At 38.9% G+C, this 27,989-nt stretch overlaps 1 protein-coding gene across 1 annotated transcript; it reads right to left on the bottom strand.

Annotated features, from left to right (window-relative positions):
• Positions 1 to 3,827: 3,827 nt before the first annotated feature.
• RGS1 (regulator of G protein signaling 1) lies at positions 3,828 to 12,019 on the bottom strand. Its single transcript, XM_014057599.2, has 5 exons — positions 11,811 to 12,019; positions 9,128 to 9,214; positions 6,654 to 6,715; positions 5,780 to 5,943; positions 3,828 to 4,436 (listed from the first exon to the last, which is right to left on the bottom strand). The coding sequence occupies exons 1-5, from the start codon at positions 11,999 to 12,001 to the stop codon at positions 4,251 to 4,253; spliced, it is 690 nt and encodes a 229-aa protein (XP_013913074.2). The 5' UTR covers positions 12,002 to 12,019; the 3' UTR covers positions 3,828 to 4,250.
• Positions 12,020 to 27,989: the final 15,970 nt, after the last annotated feature.

Below are 27,989 nucleotides of genomic sequence, written 5' to 3'. Positions count from 1 at the left end.
AACCCACCACTGGTCCTTGGATATGATTACTCTACACTATCATGCTCCTATTTATAAAACTCAGTGCCTCTGTGAAAGGTAAGGATGACTACGGCGTTTGTGGTGCAATCAGAACATTCCGTGTGTTGAAGTTGTTTTAACGCAAACCAAAGATGCCTTTTAAAAAACAAGTTTACATTCTATTCTTATGCATGCCAGTGCTGTGTGTGAGGTAATTTAAGGTGGTTCTGACAAATGTTGGCGGCATCTTCATATCCGGTCACATGGGCGGCAAGCCACTCCCATCCAGTCACATGGGTGGCAAGCCACTCCCACAAAGGAGGCCACACCCATAGAGTAGATTCGAACAATTTTTGAAACCCACCACTGCAAGCATGCCTTCCAAAATTCTTTCCAGAAAAAGAACAGTTCTTTTGTTTGCAGAAGTAAAGGAAAATGAGGCCATATTATTTCCCTCTTCCTTGTTTCTGAGTTGAGGCTTCAAGGTGATGAAAGAGGAGCCAGGGGCATCTGCAGTGGGGGTGAGGGAATGTGTAAGAAAAGTTGAAGTGGTGATTGTGATGGAAGCCTTATCCCTTTTGTATGTGCAGTGATGTGGAATGTACAGAGGGCACGACTTCAATCACGGATCTGTGATTGCCATTGTGACCCTTCCCTCCACTGAAGTCCCCACAGAGTACTTTGTCAAAGAAAATATGCCATCTCTTTAGCTCAGGAATGAGAAACACTCCGTCTCTGCAAAGTGACACGTCTTGCCAAGTTAAAGCCAAGCTGCTTCATGCAGGCCAGTGTAAACAATATAAATGCCACCAGAGGACCTTCATTCTGGCATGATGGCATGGCCTCTTCTCAGCTGTCCTTGAAGGCCAATACAGGAAAACTCCTTACTGGAAGAGGCAATGTCCTTGTGGCTCTGGATACAGAGAAACAACAGAGCATGTGCTCCTTCAGTGCTTGTACTACCCAAACATTCATGCTAGCCTTATTTCACCATTCCAGTTGAATGTGATCAACAGCTATACTGATGACACTTCACTTTAAATTATCAGATCAGTCTTCAGGCTTAGGTAGTTCTTAAACACAATATAAGGTAAAATATAACTGACAAATACCAAAGCAATCAAACTTTGTCTTTAATCCCCCTTCTGGACTACTGGTCTAAGGAAGGAAAAAGCTGACTTGACTGAATTTTACACATTTGCCTTCTCAAATTTCAGTTCTAAAACTGAGGCAAGAAACTGATTGAAATGAGTCCAGACCAGTGGTGGGTTTCAAAAATTTCCAGAACCTCTTCTGTAGGTGTGGCCTGCTTTGTGGGAGTGGCTTGCCAGCCATGTGACTGGGTGGGTGTGGCCAACTTGTAAAATGTGGTGAAACTCACTTAACAACGCTCTTGCTTAGCAACCAAAATGTTGGCTCAGAAACTCTGGCATTTGAAGCACGCAAGTCTTAAAGCTGTCAAGTTACAAGACCCTTGCACCCCTAACCTCTTAGAAAAAAAACCAGGGGTGTTCAAACTTGACAGCTTTAAGACTTGTGGACTTCAACTCCCAGAATTCCTCCTCCAGTCATGTTGGCTCAGGAATTCTGGCATTGAAGTGTGCAAGTCTTAAAGCTGTCAAGTTACAAGACCCTTGCACCCCTAACCCTTTAGAAAAAAAACCCCAGGGGTGTTCAAACTTGACAGCTTTAAGACTTGTGGACTTCAACTCCCAGAATTCCTCCTCTCGCTCTTCATCTTGATGATGTGAGGACGGGCGGGGGGAGGGAGCTGGAACCGGTTCTAAACAGCACTGTAGATTTGTGGAACCTCTTCTATAGAAGAGCTTAGAACTGGCAGAAACCCATCCCTGGTTCAGACAATCAAACCAGTGTTTTTGGAAATGGATGGCAGCTATTGATCTTTTATACAACTATAATGGTTTTTATAGAACTTTTTTAATGGTTCTGCCTTTCGTATAGTTAAATTAATAAAGCTGAATAAGCATGACATGACCTGAAATGCTGGAAAGGGAAAATAGCTCTGTAGATTCAAGAGATCTGTTATTACAAATTATTTCCAATTGCTAAACATACCTGCATAATTCATTTCTATCCATCAGTTGAATATTGAGCTTGATACACTTTTCAAAGTTGTTAATAACAAAGGGAAAAAAAGTTACCAAAGCATAAATGATTACAATATATTTTAATACAATATATTTTAATCTAGTGGACATTAGTTATGTTTACAATTTGTAATGCACAAAATATTAACATCACTTACAAATAGCTGATACACACTTACTTAAATATTAGCTTATATTGCCAGAAAATCAAGTTCCAGTCTATCAATACAGAAATAAACAATACACTCAGATCCATAAATCATGGTTATCAAAATACATACTGCATATATTTAATGGGATATACTGGGGCTAGTAATAATTATTTTAAGAGCAAGGGCTAAAACATCTAAATAGAATGGCTTGGAGCTGAGCTAAATTAAGACAGTTTGTACCAGCCCATACACATAAAGATATTCTGCCTCTTTCTCCTCTTTGTAGCAACTTCCCTCCGCATCTCTTCAGGAAGACAAGGATGCTCTTCAGAACAATGTAGAAAGATGAATGTAGGCAATTGGGGAAGAAAGTAATTGTCCCCAAATCATATGATCTTTATTCCAAAACCTTCAACCACAATCTCACATCATTCACAGCTATATGATGTTCTGTGAGCAAGTGTGTATGATTGTATATGTACCTGTGCATCTAGAGTTTGTTAATTTTCATTCCATAAACTTCTTTACATTCACTACTTGTAAAATCAAAGTTGTTGAATGACAAGTTCAGCTTATTTGCTGGGTGGCTGACAAGTGTCATCTCTCCTTCAAGCAGAGTGGCACCTGGACAAGACTATTTTGGATATATTTTCCTCCGTTCCCCACAGTTTTAATGGCTAAGACTAAATAAATTTGAACCAAAGGAATGACAATGTTCTGATGGGATATACTTCCATTAGTTGCCCATTAATCAATTGCAAAACAACAACAACAAAAACAGTAAGACTGTCTGGAAATATATCAGTCGAGTATTGCTTGAATTCAGAGTCCATCTAATAGAAGAGCAAACCAATAAATCACAGTTCAGCTTTCCAGGGAGTTAGTGGAAGAGTTCTTGGGAATGAGGCCATGTGTCTGATTTTACAGAGACCAGATCTGACTGTGAAGATATCCTCTATTGGAAGAGCTAATAAGTCCAACTCTATTCGAAAGAGAAAGTACCCATAGAAGGAAGAGTAGGAGACTTGAAATAGTTTATCATCACCATCAACAATCCACACACCAGATTGTGCTAGCACATATATCACTGGGAGAGAAATAATTTATTGACTTATGGCATATAAAATCAGTACACCTTCTAGTCTTCTTTTGGGATAATGAACCTTTTTTTTTCATTTGAAACAATGAATAAGGGGACACTTTTTTTAACCGTAGGCTTTTGAGCTGGTCATGCATTGCCAATATAAATTAGATTTAACAAAGCATCCCAAGGAATTGCCCCAGCCTGCTAAATATAGTATATTACAACTTGTATGTTTGAAAAACTCCCTGGTTTTGTAATTGGGGGGGGGGGGGTGTTATTAATCAAGGTTGTTGTGAATGCCAGGTTGTTTTCCAAGTTCTTTAACGTTTGGAATTTATGCCTTAGTGACCATGAAACAATTGTCTTGAGCAATATAGTACTTCCTAACATTTCCCATGTTTGTTTCTTGAGTCTATGCAAGTATGATTTGCATCAATTTGCCTGAGCCGTGGAGCATAAAGTGAAAGCACAGCTTTCCATTCATTATACTCCTTACACCTCACAAGCCATACCTTTCAAGGGAATCTGGTCGTACATCTAGCTCTACCACATCAAATGCTTAAGAAGGGAATAATGCACACAATGTGAACAGCCTAAAATTTGTCTTGATAGCTGTGCAATTAACTTTTCAAAACTTTTCTGTTCACAACATTTGATAAGTGTCACTTGAAAGAATATTAGAAATCTGTTTAAAGTGAACCTTAGCTGACAAGTTTCAAGGCAGCATTGTCTCTTTGCCTTCTTTCTCCTTTCTCCTTATAAAGGGTGTTCCAGACACTTCAACTTGATAGATTGCATCTCTTGTTTGAAGAGTTCCATCATTTCCTTGCCATCTTAGTTCCAACAGTCCCACTTAGTGTACTGAAACACAGCAACTCTTGAAGCTTCAAAGCTGATCCTCAGTTTTCACTTGACCCGGTTGCTTTGAACCTTGTTTAGAAGGTTATGATAATGTTGAGATTTAAGGAATCTTGGATAAGAGTCTCTCTCCATCAATACATATATAAGTCTCTGAGCCTCATCAAAACATGAAGGTGTGGGATCTTGAACTTTCTTAGCTACAGATTTTCTTATGGGAAAGTCAATGTTGATCTGGAGAGAACAAAACGAAACTTCAACATCTTTGTAAAAAGTGCCCCAATGATACAGTAATGTTTAAAGTCAAACTCGATGCAATCAGAACGATTGCTACATTGCACCTTTGAGCAATTATTGAGAAATGAGATCAATCCCAAAACAAAGTTTATATTTCTCAGTTCACTGGATACTGTGAGATGGCAGGCGTATAAATGTAATAAATAAAATTGGTATAGTAATGCTATCTACCCCATGGACTTTGGAATCTTGAAAAAAAATGTTGGCGGGGCTGGAATAGCCTATAAAGGTATACATTTAAGATTATGAGATTGAGACAAGAAACATAAACATGATTTATGGTTTGTTAGCCCATAGTTTATGATTTATAGCTGGGTATGTTTTTTCTTGACAGCATATAAAGCTGAGCACAGTTTAGAAACCCATTTCATAATGACCTCAGCGGTATATTGCAAATGGCAATGCAGTCACTTATAATTCAATATGCATATAACTGATACAGTTCAAGTAATTTGCAAGCGATTTCATGTAACTGAGGGCTTATGGCATAAATAAGCAACCCCCCTCCTCCATTCAATCTTTTAGGCAACAAAGAGTGGTTCCGTGGGAAGAGTTTTTTCCATGGACTGGAGGAGCGTGATTTAGTAGTAGTAGTAGCAGTTAGACTTATATACTGCTTTCAGCCCTCTCTAAGCGGTTTACAGAGTCAGCATATCGCCCCCACAGTCTGGGTCCTCATTTCACCCACCTCGGAAGGATGGAAGGCTGAGTCAACCTTGAGCCAGTGAGATTAGAACCGCTGAACTGCAGATAACAGTCAGCTGAAGTGGCCTGCAGTACTGCACCCTAACCACTGCGTCACCTCGGCTCTTTCACATGCTACCTACATCCTGTGGATGAGGCTTTGTTTGTGTAGCTCAGTTTCTCTTGAAGCCCAATGCTGGTCCATGGACCAGATTGTTGAGGACCCCTGACATAAATAGCAAATTAAACAATGATTGCAGGATTTCATTCTTAACATAGGCAAATAGTCTATTCATGATTGTAGGACCTCAACCTCCCATGGGGCTACACTGTCTTTTATTTCATGATAAAAGAGGGGGGGGGGACAATGAAGTGATACAAAATCAAATGTTTGATAAATAATCTTTGGTAAAATAAATTTCACTATGTGAAAATGATTCTCTTAGTACAGTGGTTCCCAAACCTGGCAACTTTAAGACTTGTGGACTTCAACTTCCAGAATTTTCCAGCCAGCAGAGCTGTCTTAGTAAATGAATGTTCCACTCCAACTATTTAGTTGATTGATTGATTGATTGATTGATTGATTTAGTGCTTACTTGTTTTCTGGCATCTGACTTGACAAACTCTTGGTAAATCTTTTCTGCTTTGCCATGTAAACAATCAGCCTGTGTTTTCCTGTAGTCTTCACATGCCAACCAAAACTCAATGTTTTCATCACTGAATTCTGATTTCAAAAATTCTCTGAATGCCTCTTGACCACCTACAGTGAATAAAAACATTAACATGATTTTAGTCATTGCTCTAAATCAGTGTTTCTCAAACTTGGCTACTTGAAGATGTCTGGACTTCAACTCCCAGAATTCCCCAGCCAGCGAATACCAAACATAATTTTCCCATAAGGAATGAATACTGAGTCACAAGGCAGCTGACATTGATAACTTCTGCCTTGTGTGTTGAGTACCAAACAAACAATGAGTACTGGGGCAAAATGTTTGCATCAAAACGGGTTGAATACCAAATTGAAGGGATTTCAAAGCAGTTGATTACCAAGCTATCACTATATTTACATCATAATAGTCTCCGTTAGTGTCAGAGAATATGGTTTGGATGTATAGTATGTGCCCATGTGTACATATGAAATGTCATTAAACCAGGGCTTAGAATATTTTATTGAATAAATTGAATTAGTTTTTTTAAAAAATATCTGAAGGACAACACCAGTGCTCTGGATTATGCTTTTCATATTTTCATATTTTTAGAAAGTGACCACTGCATTTTTCCAAGTTTCTTTTTAAGGTATAGAGCAGTGTTTCTCAACCTTGGCAACTTGAAGATGTCTGGATTTCAACTCCCAGAATTCCCCAGCCAGCATTCGCTGGCTGGGGAATTCTGGGAGTTGAAATCCGGACATCTTCAAGTTGCCAAGGTTGAGAAACACTGTATATAGAGTCATTAGAAAGAAATACTTACGCTGGGTTGCGAGAAGCTTTTCTAGGGACTGGGACCACTGGATCACCTCTTTTGCAGAAAGCCTGAAATGACATAAAAATGCAAACTGATTGAAATAGAGAGGCCTTCCCTGGAAAAGAGACATTGGCATTTTGATGTTTGTGCAGTGACAATGGGGAGGTGGGGAAGATAAATATCTTTAAACATTTTTAAAGGTTTATATTTAGTAAACATTTTAATACTTCTTATTTAATTATCTTCTACCCCATCTTTCTCTTTGACAGAGTATTGTCTCAGATAATGCACACTTAAAAACAAAAGTAACAGAAAAATCTAAGAAACAAAACAAGGTTAGGAAATTAAAATGAGTTACTAAAATGAGTTAGGTTTTCGGACAACTATATTTCAATGCTATCAGTGAGAAATGCGAGTATAATAGGATATATTTATAAGCCATGTTTGCATCCTATCTTTTCCCCCGGATAATATTCTGCATGGTTCATTGAACCGGTGTTGCCTGGGAAAGCATGAAGGAGCACTGATAATATTTCCCTGATTGAGTCTTTTCCTAAGTCTTTTCCTAAGATGAAATGAAACCAAAAGTACTGGATCCCGGAAAGAAAATCAACCTCAGACTCCCCTGTATTTATACACCGAGCCCTGGTGGCACTGTTGCCCCCGTCTCGAATGGTATGACTGTTGTGTGGTTTTAAATTATGCATTGTTATGTTTCGTTTTTATTTTTATTTTTTGTCTGTACCCCATTCCCTGATTTGAATTGTGAGCCGCCCTGAGTCCCCTTCGGGGGGAAAGGGCAGCATATAAATATAATAAAATCAAATCAAATCAGTGGTTAGAATACACTATTGCAGACTAAAGCACTGTGAAGTGTTACATAAGTCTAAGTGCTATTGCTACACACTTCACAACTGGAAAACAATTTAAAGGCTCTTCTCTAGTTCAACTTGAGAATTCTTTGAACTGAATCTCAGAATAAGTTCCATTTATTGCCGGTCCCCATTTTCTTCTGAAAATGCTATAGCTGGATAGAGATTTGATGTTATAATTTGACAATAGTAATCCCTTGTTATATCCTGTTGGCAACCTACTGAAATCATTAACTGAGATAAACCCAACAAGAATATATACCAATACTGAAACCAACTACGAGAAATATTTGATTCTTTCAGGATATTGTATCAATATTACATACTGTCAATGTCATACTGAATCACCCTATCCGATTTTAAACCCGGTCTGTAATATTTTACCCTGTCTCACTGGCCCAGTTTTCTATAAGATTGTCATAGCATAAACTTAGATGTTTATATTGGAGATAAGTTTGCCATTAAGCAAATTGCTGTCATTATTGCTCTTTGAAGAGTTGTTAATCAACAAATATTGAGGAAGGATGGGAGAAATAATATTGGCGGAATGGTAATGGCAGAAGTGACTGCTTGACAGATGCCCTATGTATCACCTGAATGTAGGCCCATCTGTGCGTGGTTAATTGGAACAGAAACTGATTTTGATTGCTATCATAACACTTGAAAAGGGAAAATTCAACTCTTTTGTGCTCCATGATGATCCTTGGAAAGCTCCTACACACACACACACACACACGTTTCAAATACTGATATAAATACTATAAATAAATAAATACCTCTTCAATTTATTTAATAAATTTGTTATTCGACAGGCTACCAAATTGTTTCAACAGTATGCAATAACAACAAAAACCAAATAAAATAAATAAAATAAGATGAACCATCATAAAATTTTATCTTGGAGATTGACTGTACAAACAAAAACAGCAAATGCTTAACATACTTCCAATGTGATTGTGTTGAAGGAACTTTTACAACTTGCCTCTTCTCATGTTGGGTTAGAGGTCTCCGTGTTCAATATTAATTTTTAAAAATCTATCACAGAAGATAGATATACATAAGTCTAAGAGATGCAGCTGCCAAGTTTCTGAACATGGCTGCACAAAGGCACAAACACTCTGATCTCAATGTATGCAGCTCAGATCTCTCTTTAAATTTTTGCATAATTAGGTCTTGGACCTTATGGTAGCAGATGCTGGGAAGGATGAACAAATTGTGCTCTGCCTCTGATGGAAGATGAGGTATTATGTTCAAGGTAACATGCACTACACTCCATAAACTAATATCCTACCATCAGGTATCCTTCACTATTCTTGAAGTAAGATGTCCTCTTAGTTCATTGGGTAAGACGAAGGGTCATCACTTTGCCTTCAATGGTAAAATGATTTTATATTGGCTTACAGCGATGTTTTAAATATGCTAAAATACTTACTTACTCACCCTTCCTAATTTTTGCTCATTCCTCTTTGGCACTGAAGGATTCACACAGCTTCAGTGCACCCAGTCTTGTGAAATTAATGACCAGTCACATGGTATGGATGTGTTTTCTTTCCAACTTTGTTTGCCCTACACAATACCACAATTATAACAATATAATCTGATACTTACATTACATCTCTTGAGCTGGAATATTTCATGTCAGCTGATTCAGCAGGCGGCACAAGACCCATGAAATATTTTTTGGCTTCCACGCCCCTAAAACAAATTAGAGAATATATTTACTCATTTACTGTGAATAAATCTAGTAGTCTTTTTGCAGAAACGTATCAACAAATCCAAGAAAGATGTAATATAAGCATCTGAGACAGAGGTGGCATTCAGCAGTTTCTGACCAGTTCTGGAAAACTGGTAGTGGAAATTTTGAGTAGTTCAAAGAACCTGGTAAATGCCATCTATGACTGGGCCTGCCCACATCTATTCTCTGCCTCCTGAGTCCCAACTGATTGGGAGGGAATGGAGATTTTACAGTATTCTTCCCTTACCATTAAGCCACACCACACCCATAGAACTGGTAGTAAAAATGTTTGAATCCCACCACTGATCTGAGGAAAACATGTTATTCTTATGGACCTTCATGAAGTAATCATTCTGTGCAAAATACAGCAGTTAATATCCATGTCAGAATATTTTTGATATGCGCCAGTTTCTCTTCTGATGTCCAAAGCTTGTTACTACCCGTTGCAATCATGGAAGAAGACAGTGTTGGTTCAGAGTATTCTCCAAAGAAAAGGCTATCAGATTTGAATTACTGAATTACTGATTTGAATTAGAATTGGCCACTAGTTGGCAGCAGATATAGCTTTATTTCATACTTTTTTGCTATCATCTAGAGATTGCCTTAATCTGTACACATTGAAGTTGCCTGCGGGACTGACCTACAACCGAATTCTATCTTCCAGTCCATCCTCATTGCTTTCTATTCTAGGTACAGGTCTAGCTTCATCTATGGGCACACCTTAATCCTTCCGTACACCATGACAATTTTTTTAAAAGGCTGAAGGCCTTGTCCAAGATCCTTATGTCTGGAGACTCCAAGCCCCCACTGCCTTGACTAAACCTATTCTACCATTCTCCCCTTAGACCTATAAATGGGATCGAATCAGAAGGACAATAGAGGAAGAAGAGAAATGATTTTTTTATGATTCATGATTGTAATTCTTATCCGCGTATTTATTAAATTTGTTATTACCTTATTATTATTTTAAATAATCTATTATTTATTAAATTAACGTATATTCGTTTAAATTAAAATTTAATATTAAATTAACGATCACATTATTTATTACCTTTTACAATGGTGCCCAATTCTATATAGGCTTTGGATGGCATTCAACATTGTAAGAATAAAAAGAAGAAAGAAAGAAAGAAAGAAAGAGAGAGAGAGAGAGAGAGAGAGAGAAAGAAAGAAAGAAAGAAAGAAAGAAAGAGAAAGAAAGAAAGAAAGAAAGAAAGAAAGAAAGAAAGAAAGAAAGAAAGAAAGAAAAAGAAATCATGAAATTTCCCTAGAGGGTTATACTAACCAAAAGCTGGGGAAATAACCAGGTTTGCAATCTAAAGGTGGGAACCATTTGGATCTGTAATGGGAAGGGAGGAAATTCCAGAGGGCAGGTGCTATGACTAATCACTTCTTTCATCCTGGCAGATGCTACTGTTTGGTTGCAGAGGACATTCATAATCATGCAGATCAGGCAGGAACAGGAGCCCCCTCAGATTTACAATGAATAGCTTACCAATCATCTCCATTCACAGGGCTTTGATGGAAAGATATTGAAATAATTTACTATAGGGCTACTTTTATCATTTGACACTCACTAACCCAGAAGTAGAAATATGAAAAGAGGTTCAGCAGAGTCTGTGGGGTTTGAGCAATTGCTGAATGCTCAAGTTTGCCTCCATTTCAGCCACTTGAAGATGACCCATATGCAGAGTTTTAAGCGTTTTTTAAAAAGTTCTTCATAACTTTTCTGAAATGTTTCATGTTCTTTCCTTAGGTACCCCATATGTGAGAAAATACTAAGATTGGTTGAGTGGGTGGCGGGACAAATAATTTCCGTCTTAAGAGTCAAAGAGTTTTCTTTCACACACATTAAAAAAAACCCATGGTGCTGTTGAACTGGCATTCTCCTGCTGCTTTAGCTAAGACCACAAAAACGCCTAGGGAAACCACTGTGGCTTTAAGCTAAAAAGGCTTCTCTAGTGTGTGCACATATATACACTCACACATACACAAACCGTCATAAAAAGTATCCTGTGCTCATTCATAAGAACACTAAAAGTTTGATCCCTTAAAAAAAACTGCAAATACTCTCTAAAAATGCAGGTGTATTCTTTTAAGAAATGAAAATACTGATTTAAAAAAAACACTGCTTAAAACAAAGTTTTCTGTACAGACTTCGACTAGTATGACACTTATTCAAATATTAATTCCTTCATTCTCTTCTATCCCTCTTCTCTATCGTCTCTCCCATTAAACAAAGATACATTTTGTTAATTACTGACTTTACCTTGATTTATCAAAACGGATGATTATCAGTTTTATTTGACTTACTGAGCATGAACCCAAATTCCTCGCTTTCAATTGATCATCCAGAATTTATGACCCAAAACTGATGTTCTTCGGATTTTGGATTCACAATTTGGATTCCTGCCTTGAAATAAACAGGAAGCCTACTTTTGCCAAATTGGGGTCCAAAATCCAGTAATGAAACCTGAGTTGAAGAAACTTTTCTTAAGTATGTTTTTGTTTAAAATAAAATAAATATTTTTTTTTTTAAAGGGGAGATACACTTACAAAGCCTTTGTCTTCTTTCGGTGATTTTTGCTGCCTGCAATCTCATGTGTCTTGATGTCATCTGAAGCGGTGTGCCACATAAACAGCCAAGGCATTTTTAGTTGTCTCGTTTTAGGTTGCAATGCTTCTGCAGTCGTAACATCTAAAGATCTAACCTCTTGCAAAGCTGATGGCTTTATACACTGACTCATATCACCTGCTTTGTGAGAAAGAAGCGTCTTTCGCACAAGCAGAGACACTTCCTTTTTTTTAACCGCCTGATGACATAAGTAGACTTTGGGACTTTTTTTAAAAAATAAAATAAAGCACAACTATTGGTTGCTGTTAAACTGGCTAGGACAGGTCTCAGAAGCTAAACTTTTCTTTAAAAAAAAATCTTTCTTACAAGAATTCTTCACCTATTTACAATCAAAGATCAAAACTGTCATATAGTCGTTTATTATGAGTGCCACTAATTCACATATCAATAAAAAACTGGTTAATAAGTTAAATAATTTTTTTAAAAAACCCTTCTCACTCTTATGGGTGGTATGTGGCATTCCTCAGTCTTGGGTTCTGCATCAGAGACCTGGGAATTTTTAGGGTTCTGTTCCTAGCAAAGCAGCCTTCTGCACAGAGAGCTTTGATGTTGTTCCTGGGATCCATAGATTCACTCTCCCAGCTAAGGAGTCACAGCCTCAGGTCAGGGGTGGGTTCCAGATTCTTTTCCTGCCAGTTTGCTCAGGGATGTGCTTCGGGCGCGTGTGATTGATGTGTCCTTGGTGTGTGCTTAGTCCACACTTGGTGCACACATGCACGCATGCGCAATAGTTAAAAAATGGCTTCTGCATATGTGCAGAAGCAAAAAAACAAGATGGCACTGCCACAGGCACTGCCAATAGAACCGGTTCGGATGTATGGGTGGCTGAGTTACTACCTATTTGGCCGAACCGGTCCAAACCCACAGGAACCCAACTCTTCCTCCCCTTGGACCACTTTTGCCTTGACTTTCCACATCAACAGTAGACCTAATAAGAGTGAGATGGGCAGCATAAACCTTAACGACTAACTAAATGTTATTGATGAACTAAATTTATTTAAAAGTCTGTAGAGATTCTCAGTCATCCAAGTCATGGTTGTCCCAAAGGTGATTTTTCAGGAGGCAACTGGACTCTCTTCTTCTTTTTCTTTTGAAGACATTTCGCTTCTCATCCAAGAAGCTTCTTCAGCTTCTTGGATGAGAGGATTCCATTCTGCACTATCCTGTCAGAGCTGAAGAAGCTTCTTGGATGAGAAGCAAAACATCTTCAAAATAAAAGAAAAACAAAGAAAGTCCACTTGCCTCCTGAAAAATCATCGTTGGGATAATTTTTTAAAACTTCTTCAGATAATTTTTCAACAGAATTAATAATTATGAGTTAGTACCAGTGTTAAGCCTATGTCCTCTTTATAGCAATTGCTTCTGAATAAAACCTTACCTCCTTTTTCAAAATGTTCAAGAGAAAAGTCCACTAATGGGAAATATACAGTACTTTTCCTTTTCCGTAAATAATTGGAATACTCTGGAATTTGATTTCGACAATGTCTTGCACAATATGTGCATCGGAGTAATAGCAGAACTTAGCTGTCCTTAGTTGAGCTCAACACTTCTATTTATTTATTTATTTTTCACATTTCTGAACCAACACCCATCTCCCTCAGAGAGGGACTCCCCCAAAATGCTAAGGTTGGACTTATATCAATGGGAAATCTCTAGATTCTTGACTAGATTGGGAAGCCAAAAAAGATTCCACGTCAAATGAAGAAAAACCACTTCCATACTGTTGCCCAAAACCACTTCCATGCTACATAACATGGTCATCTTCTTTATCTTTCTCTTTTAAGAAACAGAGAGGATTTTTTTTTCCATATCTGGGTATTCAGATTACTATTTTGGTTGGTTGAAGTGAAGAGAGGTAGAAAAAAATCTTCAAGTGGGTGGGATAAATATTTCTTTTGAAATATTTTCTTTTCTTTTCATAACACACACTCACATGTATACTATACATAGCCCATATCATATAGTATTAAATAATAATTACATCAGTTCCTCTTGTCAACAATGCCCCCCAAAATAGGAACCCATTATAGCTCTTCTGCTCTCCATACACCTCTTTCTTCTACCACCCTCCAACTTTCTATCTTCCTTCCATCATCCCCCTCTACTCTACTTCCCCTTCCCTTCTACAGTGGGTGGGATAAATATTTAGAGAACTCAGAAGATTTCTTCTGTCCATTTGTGGATATGGGATGCAATAAGCTTCTTTGCAACAAATGAAACCCTTGAGACAAATTGTGTCTGGGTGTTAAGTTGCAGTTTGGAAAACAACAAATGATGAAAAGCATAAATATTAAAGGGAAAGGGATGTGTGTTTTCACAGAACTCAATTCATATTGATCATAATTTGTTGTCCCAAAATAGTCTATATCCTAATCTAGCTATCAAGATTTTGTTTTACACAAAATTTACCTCAAACATTCACTCATCCGAGGAGTCCTTAATGGTCTCTGAGCTTGGCTGTTTTCTTGCAGACATTTCATTACCCAAACTAGGTAACATCGTCAGTGCACTTCAACCCTGAGCTACAGATATTCTCTTTTATTGGAAAAAAAAAACCCTCATCTATTATAATTCAAAAAACACTCCATGATAGGCAAGGGAAAGATGAAAATTAATCAGTCATATTCTGTTCTTCTGGATCATGTGTTCCACCTTGTCCCACTTTTGCTGTGCTAAGAATCACAGCATAAACTACAAGTGGATGAGAATCATTAGTTCTTAATTGATACTAATGGGAAAAAAAGACTTTTCTCATTTGTCGATATGGCATGACAGCTTAGAGGAGGAGGAGGAGGAGGAGGAGGAAGAGGAGGAAGAATAGATGCGAGCAGCACACACTGAACTTACAGTTACTGCCTGGCTGCACACCAAGTCTGGCTGTTGGGTTTTCCCGCTTCACGTACTTTTCTTAAAAAGAAAAGATGACTCAGTCTGTAGGATGCCAAACTCTGCCTGCCAAAACAGCCGTATGGGCTTGCTGATGCTTTTGGGAATGTCCCCAAGTACATAAACGTGGAGGGAAAGCTGAACAGTCACTGTTTGGGGGTGCAACCATGCTACCAGCTGTTAAGAACAGTTATTAAATTTTTAGGATTTATGCACAGCAGTAAAATCGCCTTATTTTACATATTGACATAAATAATTGCTTGTGTATTGATACTATGATGTAGGCAGGATAATCAGTTCTGTAATTACTATATTGACATACGAAATGTGTTAAAAACTGTAAAAATTGTCCAGTGCATGTCATATGGATCCTTAAAATGCCTAGGTATATTTTAGAGGCTTCAAAAAGAGAGAAACAAAAAATATTCATTTTATTTCTGAATAAATAGGCACCAGATTGCACTGTTATTGCTCTGGAATATTACTGAGTCTTTAAATGGTTGTTTGCTTTCCAGAATCCTAGCACTCCACATTTTTACACTTTCATTGGGCTTCTATTTACCGAAATAAACGTATGCTGACTCCACCTTCAATTCAACCTTAATTTTGCTTTTGTAGTTACTTGCTGAAATTAAGCCCAGCATTTAACTAACCTTGTCTAATCTCTGAAATTAAAGTTAGGTTGAGTTTAGTTATTATTCGTATGACTACCAAAGGAATACTAAATCTGGTGGCTAGGCTGAATCATTACCATTGTCACCATCACTATCTAACCATTCTGGAAAAAAAAACAAGGAAAAAACCCATAATAGGCGCCTGTTCAGTGAGTCACCAGCAATCAAGTTTCTCTTATAAAGGATGTTTTTTTTTTTATTAATGGAAAGTATAAATGCAAATTTTAAACCACAAATATAATATCCTTCATAAACACTTTTATAACTGGTAAAGTGAATCATTACAGTCATTAAGTAAATCATGTGGTCAATTAAAAAATCCATTCTTCCAAATTGATGGGTTTTTTGCTGAAAACAGGGGAAAAATGTCAGAAACCAGCCCCCCCCCCAAAAATACCCCACAAATCACAGTCCCCTGACTGCAGGATGCTACAACTGGTCATAAATGTGAATTGGTCACCACATGACCATGGGATGAGGCAACAGTCATGACTGCCATATTTAGCTTTTTATAAATCTGTCATAACTTTGAACAGTTGTTAAACAACTGGTTGTAGGCTGAGGACTACCTGTGTCCATTCTTTCCCTTTGGGTTTTTATATAGTTATTAAACCGATGATGTATTGAATACTCCAATATGTGTTTTCAAAGAGGCTTAGGAAAACTAGGATATGTGCATCTGGTAATGTGCCAGGTCCATGTCTCTAATCAATTGTTGGGTGTTGATGCTGGCTAATGATGATGAGTGTGGATGGTTTTACAACCAAAAATAAACATGAGCATCAGCTCTGTGTTACGGGCATCTTAAATCCCCTTTGTCTCAAGCGAGATAAGCTACTCTTACCAAGTCTTAAGAATATTTGCCTCACCCTTTCCTTCTACAAATTGTTGACAAAGGCAAAGTCTTTACTAAAAGAAGAGTAATTTTGTTCAGAACTTTGCAGCAACAAACAGAATTAGACATGGATAACAAAGGAAGCAAGCTTTCTAAACACCTATTACTTTGAGGTACTCAAACAATTTCCAGATGACAATATGAGGATTCGAATGCCTTTCTTTTTAAACAAGAGTGTCTGTGTGTATCTGCGTGTGAGGGAGCAATTCAAAGTAGTAACAAGTAGTTCTCCTTCTCCTTTCTTCTTCATGGAAAAAATAACTCAACCCTTCACTTTTGGGAAAGTGAGAAGCTTTGCTGTTGAGTATTATTCATACAATGCTTATCATCTTCCTTATCAGTGTGAGAATTGATGTTTGATTAGTTTAATTTAAATGTTATTAAGATGGCCCTTAAAGTTTAGATTTTTTGTGTTTTTCCCACTTTTTTATTTGTCCTGATCTTCGCACATTTTTTTAAATGTGGAATTTCAAAACATAAACATGCACTCCTCCGACTGTCCAGAATTGCATATCATGGATCACTATTCTTATGAGAAATAGCAATGGATTTAATAAAGTTAGTGCCAATAAAATAAACCATAGTTTCAATTCATGTAATTTGTTCCTTGCCAGAAGAGGTTTAATGTGCCTGTATAATAAGCTGGCTTAAGTATTCCATGTTGTTAGCCTTTCCTAAGCAAACCCTACCCAAATAAGCCAAGATCACACAATGTTATGTAGTAGTATGCAACCAGGCCAGAACCATTCTAATCCCACTTTAGTCATGAAGGCAAGCTAGTGACTTTGGACTAGCCATTCTTTCTCAAACTTCAGGGTCAACACTGACTTAAAGCAACAAAAATGGGGGGTGGGGGAATAGTAAGCCAAAAGGTTCCACAAATGATATGAGAAAAAAATGAAAATGAAAATCTCTCTCTCTCTCTCTCTCTCTCTCCCTCCCTCCCTCCCTCCCTCCCTCCCTCCCTCCCTCTCTCTCTCTCTCTCTCATATCTATTTATCATCATCATCACCACCACCACCTCTTAAACCTGTCTCCCTCACAGAGGGACTTTGTTGGGAGAATGTAGTTTAGTTGCTTTTAGTTGCCTCTTTTCAAAGTAGGAAAGAACTGTTTCTACAAAATAAGGCTCTTTGGTAGAAACTCTTATTATCCCATCTATTTTTTGAGGGGTGCTTCCATTCTATGTTCTGACTCCACCAAACCTTTCAGCTTCTTTCTGAGGTGTCAAGATTTCATTGACTGAATTATGTTCAACAGTATCAATGAAACCAAATTGTTGTTGGTGACATCCTGTTGGTGCACTTTATTAATGAAAACAATGAATTTGGAAAAACTCTGTGGCTTCCAGCCAAGGCATTAACCGCCCGGTTCAGTCATCTGTGCTGAGGTAGGCTCGGTTACAGGGATGCTCTCAACAGCAGCAGTGACATAAATGTCATCTGTCTGGTGGCTTTCCTGCAGCGCAATCTCATCATGCTTCTAAGTAAACAACAAACCACATACACGGCAGTCTTGTTTAATAAATGGTCTCCAACATTTTCATAGAGAACAGGAAGGCATTGAAAGGATCTGACTCAATTCATCTGAATCTGTGGGCGACTAGATTTATTTGGGTTTAATCTATCGTGGGCCTTTAGCATATTTTTGCTCCCGAAAAAGAGAATATGAGAATTAGTCTGGACTGCAATGTGAAATTGCTCAGAGGCAGACAATTTCAATGAAAGAACTGCCTTCCACAAATATCTTGTTGGCCCATACTATAATTTATTGATGCAAAGGCTATCAGTGGATGAATTGAGAAATAGGTCTTCCCTCCTCCTCCTTCTCCTTATGCCTCTCCATCAGGGGTGGGTTGCTGATGGCATTTCTGCCAGGTTGGTGTGCAATTTTTTTTGCACGCATGTGCTCAGTTTGCTTGCACACATGCCAAATGTGCGCTCCATGCATGAGTGCATTTGCACCTAAAAAAAGGTCTGGGCATGTGCAAAACATTAAAAAAGGGGGAAAATTACATTTCTGCAATGAAAATTGTTCTGCACTTGCGCAGAACCAAAAATCAAGATGGTGGCACCATAGGAGAACCGGCTCGCAGGCGTGGCAGGCCTGGGTCACTGCCAGTTCCAGTGACCCAGACTGCCAAATTACTACCAGTTCGGCCGAATTGGTCCGAACCAGTAGGAACCCACTTCTACTCTCTATCTCCCACTCCTCCTCCTTCCCCTACCTCTCTCTCTCTCTCTCTGACTTGCTCTAGTTATCATCCTGTTTTCCACCAACAATAGCAGAAACTTTCACCAAGTTTAACACATATGTTACGCTTGCTTAAAGCCAATGATGGCTGGGGTTCTCTGGTTCATACCACCACTACGTTGGTCTCAGATCCCCGGTCATTTCCTCCTTAGAGTTGGTTTTTGAAAGTGGAAAGGATGCTGACTGATCTGCAAGCTATGGTTCCTCTTACTTCAGCAAGTTTAAACCAAACTGTGCAAGTCCAGATCTTATCATAATCCCTGAAAATTCTCTTATTAGTGGATTTGGACCAGTTTAGATATTATAAGCTTGTGATTAGACTTGCAATGAATCTGGGAACCAAGAGGCTACAGAAGCCAATAGTTGTCCAAGGAAGAAAGAGAAGGTCATATGTTAGCTCACTTTAAAGAATGGTTCTTTTATTCTTCTAAGCCTGTGTTTCTCAACCTTGGCCACTTGAAGATGTCCGGACTTTAACTCCCAGAATTCCCCAGCCAGCGAATGCTGGCTGGGGAATTCTGGAAGTTGAAGTCCGGACATCTTCAAGTGGCTAAAGTTGAGAAACACTGTTCTAAGCTGTCTCACAGATGGGAAAAGAAAAATTGGTAAATATTATTTCTTCCTTCTTCTTCGGTTTCAGAAATTGTTGATTGGTGCAATTCACTAAACTTACAAGCTCACATATTTTCCTGTGTGCGCTTTAAAATATATATATTTAATGCAAAGTTTTTTTCCTGAAACTGCTTAATTTACAGACCTTTTGCAAATTTTCCCAATGCAATGATCTTCTGTTCCTTATTTTCATGAATATATTCAATTTGAACAAATTGTTCTGCACATACACTACCCTCGTCAAAATACTCTGCAAAATTCAGACCAATGAAACATTTGAAAATAGTTCCTCTATTGGTTTTTAACATGCAGCATCCAAGGTGGCGCAGTGGTTAAATGCAGCACTGCAGGCTACTTCAGCTGACTGCAGTTCTGCAGTTCGGCTGTTCAAATCCCACCAGGCTCAAGGTTGACTCAGCCTTCCATCCTTCCGAGGTGGGTAAAATGAGGACCCGGATTGTTGTTGGGGGCGATATGCTGACTCTGTAAACCGCTTAGAGAGGGCTGAAAGCCCTATGAAGCGGTATATAAGTCTAACTATTGCTTAGCATCCAATAACTTTGCTTTTAAATGCAGACTAAAGAAATCCCATACCCACGACTCACAGTCTCTGAACAGAAAGGTGAGAAGAGTTATAGACAAACCTAGCATAGAATTATGCAGGAAGAAAACATGAAGAATTAGAAAAAAGTGTTCTATTCAGAAATAGGAAAATTAGTCTGAGTTGTGCAAAGCCAGCAGAAGGAGAGAAAAGAAAGGTTTGCCACAATTCAATGAATCGTTTTACCTCCTGTAATTAATACTGTGAGGATGTAGGCTTCTTATTTTGAGTGGTGGGGAGGCTTTTCTTAGAGATAAAAATAAAATGAATTTCTGAGTTTGTTTAGACTAGAGAAAGATGGAAATATATAGTCTTATGTGTTACGTTTGTGTCTGTGTGTGTGTGTGTGTGTGTGTGTGTGTGTGTGTGTGTGTGTGTGTGTCTTTAATTCAGTTTTGACTCCTGACAACTATGTGGATAAACTCATGTAGTTTTCTTGACAGTTTTTAGGAAGTAATTTACCACTGCCTTCTTCCCAGGACTAAGAGAGAGCAACTGATGGATCCAGTGACTAATGGACTGGCTGCATTCCAGAAGGAGCTTGGTGTTGTCCTGGGAAGTCTGCTGCCCCATTTGACCAAAACCCTGGTGGGCAATGGAATGAGAAGGTGGTTGATGCTTTGGATGGTTGATGCTTTGGGTTGATATTGTGCCTAACCTCTCAGCACCCATGTATACTCTTAGCCATATATAATTTTATTAAAACTTTTAAACAAGAAGATTAAAAAATGGTTACATCTAACATCAAAAACATCATCAAAAAGCACAACAAAGAATGTTCTTTCAGTGCCAACTCAGGAAGCTCAAACTGCCCACGGAGCTGCTGATACATTTCTAAAGAGGAATGATTGAGTCTGTCATCTGCATCTCCATAACTGTCTGGTTTGGTTCTGCAACCCAACAAGACAGACACGGACTTCAGAGGATAATTTAGAACTGCAGAAAAAGAAACAATTACTTCCAACCTGCCTTCCATTGAGGACCTGCACACTGTACGAGTTAAAAAAGAGGGCTGTGGAAATATTTACAGACTCCTCACATCCTGGACATAAATTGTTTCAACTCCTACCCTCAAAATGACGCTATAGGCCACTGAGCACCAGAACAACTAGACACAAGAACCGTTTTGTTTCCTGAACGCCATCACTCTGCTAAAGAAATAATTCCCTCAACACTGCCAAACTATTCATTAAGGCTGCATTACTGTTAATCTTCTCATTGTTCCTATCACCCATCTCCTCCCACTTATGACTGCAAAACTGTAACTTTGTTGCTCGCATCCTTACGATTTATATTGATTGTTTCCTAATATGATTTGATTGCTTATTTGTACCCTATGACTGTCATTGGAGTGTTGTACCTTATGATTCTTGACAAATGTATCTTTTCTTTTGATGTACACTGAGATCATATGCACCAAAGACAAATTCCTTGTGTGCCCAATCATACTTGGCCAATATTCTAGTCTATTCTAAAAGCTAACATAATAGAAAGTAAAAAAAAGAAATATCAAAGAAAAAGCAAAAGTTCAGGAAACGTACATGGGGTCAGTTATTCAAACATGTGTAACCACTACTGGTGTCAAGAGTGATTCACTCTTTCACCTAGTTGTTTCTTCTCTTTCAGCTTGACAACAATTGGGAGGGTGGGTTTTTTAAAAAAATGTTGGGATGGGAATGGAGTGCCAAGACTCCGTCTGTAGATCATGATACCTTGCTGCTGTCCCTAAGGTAAAACCGCACAGATGTTTGACCAATATGGACTGTTCCCATAACAAAAGAATTGGATGTAATTGGACAATGCAATGAACTGAGGTGGGGGGATGGAAAAAGTTTAATTATATGGACTTTTGTGCAGGAAACCCAGAGATGGTTTTGCTTCTTCTTTGCCAATGTAGTGGCGCAATGCAATAAAGTCTTATGTTTGGGAAGCACAATGGTATTGGACCTGGGTACTTGAGAGACCGCCTGCTGCCAATTACCTCCACCAGACCAATTAGATCCCACAGATTAGGCCTCCTCCGAATTCCATCCGCCGGCCAGTGTCGACTGGCGACTACCCGGAGGAGAGCCTTCTCTGTGGCTGCTCCGACCCTCTGGAATGAACTCCCCGTGGAGATTCGCACCCTCACCACCCTCCAGGCCTTCCACAAAGCCCTTAAAACCTGGCTGTCCCGACAGGCCTGGGGCTAAAGAACCGTGCCCCTATCTCGAATGGTATGATTGTTGCGCTTTTTAAATTATGTATTGTTTTGTGTTGTTGTCAAATTGTCTGTATCCCCCTTCCCTTGTTTGAGTTGTGAGCCGCCCTGAGTCCCCCTCGGGGGGAAAAGGGCAGCATACAAATGAAATAAACATTCAAATGAAATAAACATTCAAACAATGTCCCAGGAGTTCTCTTTTGGGATTTGGTAGCTGGACAGCTGACAACTGGGCTGCATTATGTTTATAGACTTACTGCGAAAGTTTCATGTTGCTGGTCATCACCTTTAGAGGTCTTCATACGTTAGGATCAGATTATTTGAAGAACCATCTTTCCCCAGTTGTTTCTAGCTGTCCAATTAAATGTTTTAGATCCCTTTGGCCAAAGAATGCCAGTTGGAAGACATGTCTTTTCTGCTATAGTGTCCAGCTTATGGAACATTCTACCTATAAAGATCCGGATGGCACCAATTCTGCTGGCTTTTCCTATGGCCCTAAAGACCTAGCTCTGGGAACTCAGTTTGGGGGTCCCAAGGAGACTTAGGGGACCTGCCTCTTGGTTATACTGGTGATTTGAGTTGATGTTGCACAGTCACTGTGTATTTTAACTTTCGTAATGTTTACAATTGTTTTTATTTTATTTTAACCACCTAGAGTCACTTGTTATCGTGGGCAGCCATAAAAATGTAATAAATAAATAAACTAGACCAAAGTCATCCATCTGGCTTCAATGTCTAAGGCAGGACTAGAACTCAAAGTCTCCCAACTTCTAGTCAAGAGCCATACCAAACTAGCTTTCAACTCAAATTCTGTGTATGTGGAATATGTGAGAGAACCAGGATGGAGTAGAGGATGGAGTAGAAAATTGAAGTTAAAAGGGTGGGAAGAACCAGATTCTAGTTCTCAGGTACAGAAAGCAGCTGGGTGATTTTCTTAGCCCTAATCAGGATCAGAATCTGTCACAAGCCAGATGGTAACTTTACTACATGCACTGTTAGCATTCTATGAGAACTGCACTGAGTGTAATGCAAAACTGATGGACCTTGAAACCAAAGGGGACAAACACTTAAACTAGGTGAATCTTGTGAAATTTCAGCTTCAAGAGGTATCAAATTTTAGAAGTACTTTACAAATTTTTCAAAGTGGGGTCTTTCCTCAACAATTTTCCAACTGAGTCACACCTTTTGAGAAAAGGGGTAACCTGTTTCCACCTTAAATGCCAACTTGTGATAAAATTATACTTATAAGCGTGGAGGAGGTAATGACACCAAGGAGGTGTGATATTTCCAGACTTCAGTTTTCCCCGCCTTTCTATCAGGAGGCTTCCCTCCCACTTCTTTTGCTTTAAATAGAACAAGAAGGATGACCTCTGATTATTTCCCCTAGTATATTTTGCTTCCCTCTCTCAAGGTAGGCATGGATATGCACAGGAAAGCAGATGGATATTCTTTATTTATTTATTTGCTTGACTTTGAGTCTATGGCAGTATGTATGACATTTCTCCTCAAATATCTCCCTGCCACAACAGCACCGAGGTAAGTTAGATTGTGTTGTCAATAACTTTTCATAATTGAGGGAAGGTTTGAATTGATTTCCCCAGCCCAGATTGAACACCTCAAAGTTCTATCGCAATCACTGTTTGAAATGGATGAGTTGACAGAATCCTGATATGATAGAGTAAGTTTCACGTTTCAAGTTTCAAGTTTAATTTTATTTATAGGCCGCCCAATCCCAGAGGACTCCGGCGGCTTACAGCAAGGGAAAGAAAATAATAAAAGAAAATAAGAAATAAAAATAGACAGGTTAAAAGCAACACACATACATTCGTTATGATCGGGGCTGGACTTTAACAATGAGGTCAACAGCCCCAGGCCTGCCGGAATAGCCAGGTCTTGACAGCTTTTCTGAAGGCCATGTGAGTGGGTGAGGTCCGGATTTCTGGGGGTAGTTCGTTCCAAAGGGTTGGAGCAGCCACAGAGAAGGCTCTCCTCCGGGGAGCCGCCAGTCGACATTGTCTGGCTGACGGCGTCCGAAGGCATCTGAATTATTCGTGCTTGTAGACTATGTGTATGTGCATAAAGCTGTGTGACGTTAAGTAACATAAAAAACTAGAAGTATTGTACAAGGTGTGGACTACAACAGAGCCATTGTCCCACTGATATTCGGGTTTTATATATTTGTAGAAAGTTGCTTTCTTTTTCTTTTTAATATTGGAAAGCATTAAAACACGACCCCCCCCTTTAACTTATCACACAAAGGGATACCAATACATTTTTCAATCTCATGTTTCCCCACATTAGAAAATGCACCCCTTTATCAGAACAGCTCTTTTGGTAATAGGTACATCCTATTTCGGTCAGTTTCTGTTTTATCTAAAAATGAAATGAGTTTCAGTTTCCTTTAAACGCTTGGTTCACCTAAGTAACAACCTGCATTTTATCTCTGCAGATCAGATTCAGCCAGATTCAGATTAGTTCTAAGAAGTCACCTGATTTAACAGTCTGAGTTTTGCTCCTGAAATCAGCACGTTGTGTTCAAAAACCAATGCTGCACAGTCTGATGTTTTGGTTATCATATGCAAACATTATTAACCTTCACTGGAAATTCTTATAGGCAGGCTCTAACTGTAAAATATATTTTTTTTATTAATTGATTTTGTGCCCTTACATGGAAGTTTCCTTGAAATCAAACTCTAGTTGACAAATGCTTGGGAGGAAAAAGTCGTTTGCTGTTCAGGCCATCTATTATTGGAATGGGGAACACTTTTTTAACACACACACACACACACACACACACACACACACACACACACACACAGGACCATTGTCTTACCTGAACGGTAGTTCTCTGTGCGCTATGGGAGAACCCAAACTTCAAACTTCAGTTTGTCTAAAGTTAGTTCAGAGTCTTTTGGCCACACCTCCTAAGCTTGACTGCTTCGGTTTATTAACAAAGACGTAGACCTTAAGAAGACTTTGATGAGTTGCTTGCTCGTGTTGACTCGGTCATCTTCATTAAATCTGGACGTGGAGCCAGACCTTCGGCTGGGATTGGATTCTCCCGCAGCACACAGAGAACTACTGTTCAGGTAAGATAACAGTCCTGCTCCTATGCACTGCTTGGATAATCCAAGCATGGGATATACCCAAGCTAAATGTCCTATGGGTGGGATGATGTCATGCCCAGGGCCCTGTATGCTTTATGGATCGTCTGTGATGATGATGTCTCCACTGAGGCAAAGGAATCAAGTTTATAATTCTTGATGAACAGTGATGGAGAGGTGCTGACTGTAGTGGCTACGCTGTGAGTGGAGTGAGACCCAGACCTTCGGCGAGCCGAGGTGGCGCAGTGGTTAGGGTGTAGTACTGCAGGCCACTTCAGCTGACTGTTATCTGCAGTTCAGCGGTTCAAATCTCACCGGCTCAAGGTTGACTCAGCCTTCCATCCTTCCGAGGTGGGTGAAATGAGGACCCAGACTGTGGGGGTGATATGCTGACTCTGTAAACCGCTTAGAGAGGGCTGAAAGCCCTATGAAGTGGTATATAAGTCTAACTGCTAACTGCTAATTACAGTACATTGAATTATGTTGAATTATGTACACAGGTAAACTACATGTGAATAGAAGAGCAAATTAAAGTGTTGGTTTTAGCTTAGTATTGTTTATAATAAATCTTCTATGTGTATCATCACTCTGGGGTTTGCGGTGGAAAAGGCCATCTTCTGTAGAACTCCATGGTTTTTATCAAAGTACCAGACAAGCGAATTTAAAAAATAATAAAAATCCGGATATGCCACCTGCTCTATGAGTACGCAATATAGTTTCCTGTAGTTTGATGTATTGCTGTACAGGAAGTTCACACAGCTGCAAAGTCTGTGAAGGATGGAAGGTGGTTTTTCATGCCAGATTTTATGCAGAAAACAACAGGATACCAGTTCCTATAATTCTGCATTTATTGCTGAGAAATCCACTCTGTTAAGATGCTGGGCAAACTGCTGTTAGGATTCCAGGAAAGATAAACCAAATTGTTCAAGATTTCCTTATTATAAATTTATTAAAAGTCTACCACTAAGGACTCTGTCTGTTGAGTGAGGCACTACTTTGTCCTTGTTTCAAGTTCAAGTATCTCTGAAAATGGATAATTCTGACTCATTTCTTGAGGCCAGTATCACTAACTCAGCCACTACTTGTTATGGTTAGAAAGACTTTTGCGCAGATATTTTGGGTAACAGTAGGCACTACTGTTCAGGTGTAACATAAAAGTCTGGAATGGGACAACTTGGAAGGGCCAGCACACCAGTTCACCACCTCCAAGTCACCTCAGTCTACCTCATGTTCCACTAACTCTTGTAGACGGCATGTCATTGCATCTCATTGTCAGAGGAGGAAGTCCTCGGATGGCTTTAGATGTTTCAGTCTGATATTTTCCCTCTTATTCCACTTTCAAATGTTGTGCGAAACCAGTGTAGGATGTATTGATGCACATAGAGGTGATGGTCAGAAATGTTGAGTCCATATTGACAACTTGTGTTTGTTCCTGCTCTTCTTTTTTCTTCTTCTTTAGGATGTTGAACATTTCAAACTGGGAAGAGCATAATCAAACTTCTCAAATTAAAAAAGAAAAAAATAAGTATTGGTCAAAACCAAGATACCTTTGAATGTTTTATAAAGCGGTGTCCTCTAAAGAGGACGTTGTACAATTTACTAGGTTCACAGAAAAGTAGTAATGTCTAAAGAATTATGGGAAGGTAACTTGGTTACTTGTGTGATCCATACCGCTTGGTTTGATGAGTTCTTTTTTATTCTTTTGCATGTTCCCCAGTTGACTAGCAATGTAGAGGGAAGCAACAAGTAGAGGAAGTGAAATTTCAGTATACAACATGTGCATAAATTAACCCAGTGCATTTTTTAATGTAGGATGTATTAGTGTTGCTGTGGTAAACATTGTTTTTAATCATTCTTTTTTTGTCCTGCTTACTTCACACTTGATAAATTCTCACTAGAGGAACTCTACCGTCATTAGATTTTGTCCTAACTAAGCTTCTGTTGCTATGAAAACCCACAAATATTAGGGAGAAGCAGTATAGAAAAGCAGAAAAAAACTCATGGTATCCTGCCATAAAGTTGACCATCTGGAATAACCTCATTGGGATTGTTCCAGCTGGCTTATTGACCCAAACTAACTAATTATTTTTTCCCCTCTCCTGGCGTCATGTGCATTTATGAAGAAGGTTATTTGATTTTTCCTATTTTCAGGCATTTTCCCTTCTGTTGAAATGGGTTGTCACTTTTGTGCAAATGTTTGTAAAGGGTCAGTCAAAAGACTGTAATCACAGATAAATCAGAAAAGGATTACCATGGATCTAAGGTAGCTCTCACATCTTCATATGTCTCCAGAAGCATTGAGAGCCACTCCCATTCTAGATTCCCCACTTCCCCAATCGTTTCACCTTTCAGTCACGTCCGACTCGAGGAGGTGATGTTCATCTCTGTTTTTTCTAGCCAAGGGAGCCAGCATTGTCTGAAGACATTTCTGTGGTTATGTGGCCAGCAGGACTATATGTCAAGGCGCATGAAAAGCTGTTACCTTTCCACTGAATTGGTATCTATTAATCTATTTGCATTTGTATGCTTTTAAACTGTTAGGTGGGCAGTAACTGGGGCAAGTAATAGGAACTCACCCAATCAGGCAGCAGGCTGTCAGCTTTCCAATGCCTTTAACTACTGAGCCATTTTGCCCCCTCCCCAAATTGTAATTTTCAATCAGAACAAGAGAAAATTTATTAAATATAGCAGGCATAATCATATGAAGATAATGGACGGATTAAACATGAACAAAACTAAATTATACATTGCTTTTGTCTTGATCCCATCCACTTATTTCTTGAGAGTCTCTGAAAAAAAAACTGTATGTCCCTGGTATAAAATCTTATATAAAGTTGAAACATTTATTTCTAGAGTCAATTTATATTCTGCATCC

The sequence above is a fragment of the Thamnophis sirtalis genome, unplaced genomic scaffold (assembly GCF_051295495.1).
Source record: "Thamnophis sirtalis isolate CommonGarterSnake01/CBP01778 unplaced genomic scaffold, rThaSir2_p1.2 scaffold_12, whole genome shotgun sequence".
Classification (NCBI taxonomy): Eukaryota; Metazoa; Chordata; class Lepidosauria; order Squamata; family Natricidae; genus Thamnophis; species Thamnophis sirtalis.
The sequence above is the reverse complement of the archived record's forward strand: the minus strand, read 5'-3'. Positions and strand labels throughout refer to the sequence as shown.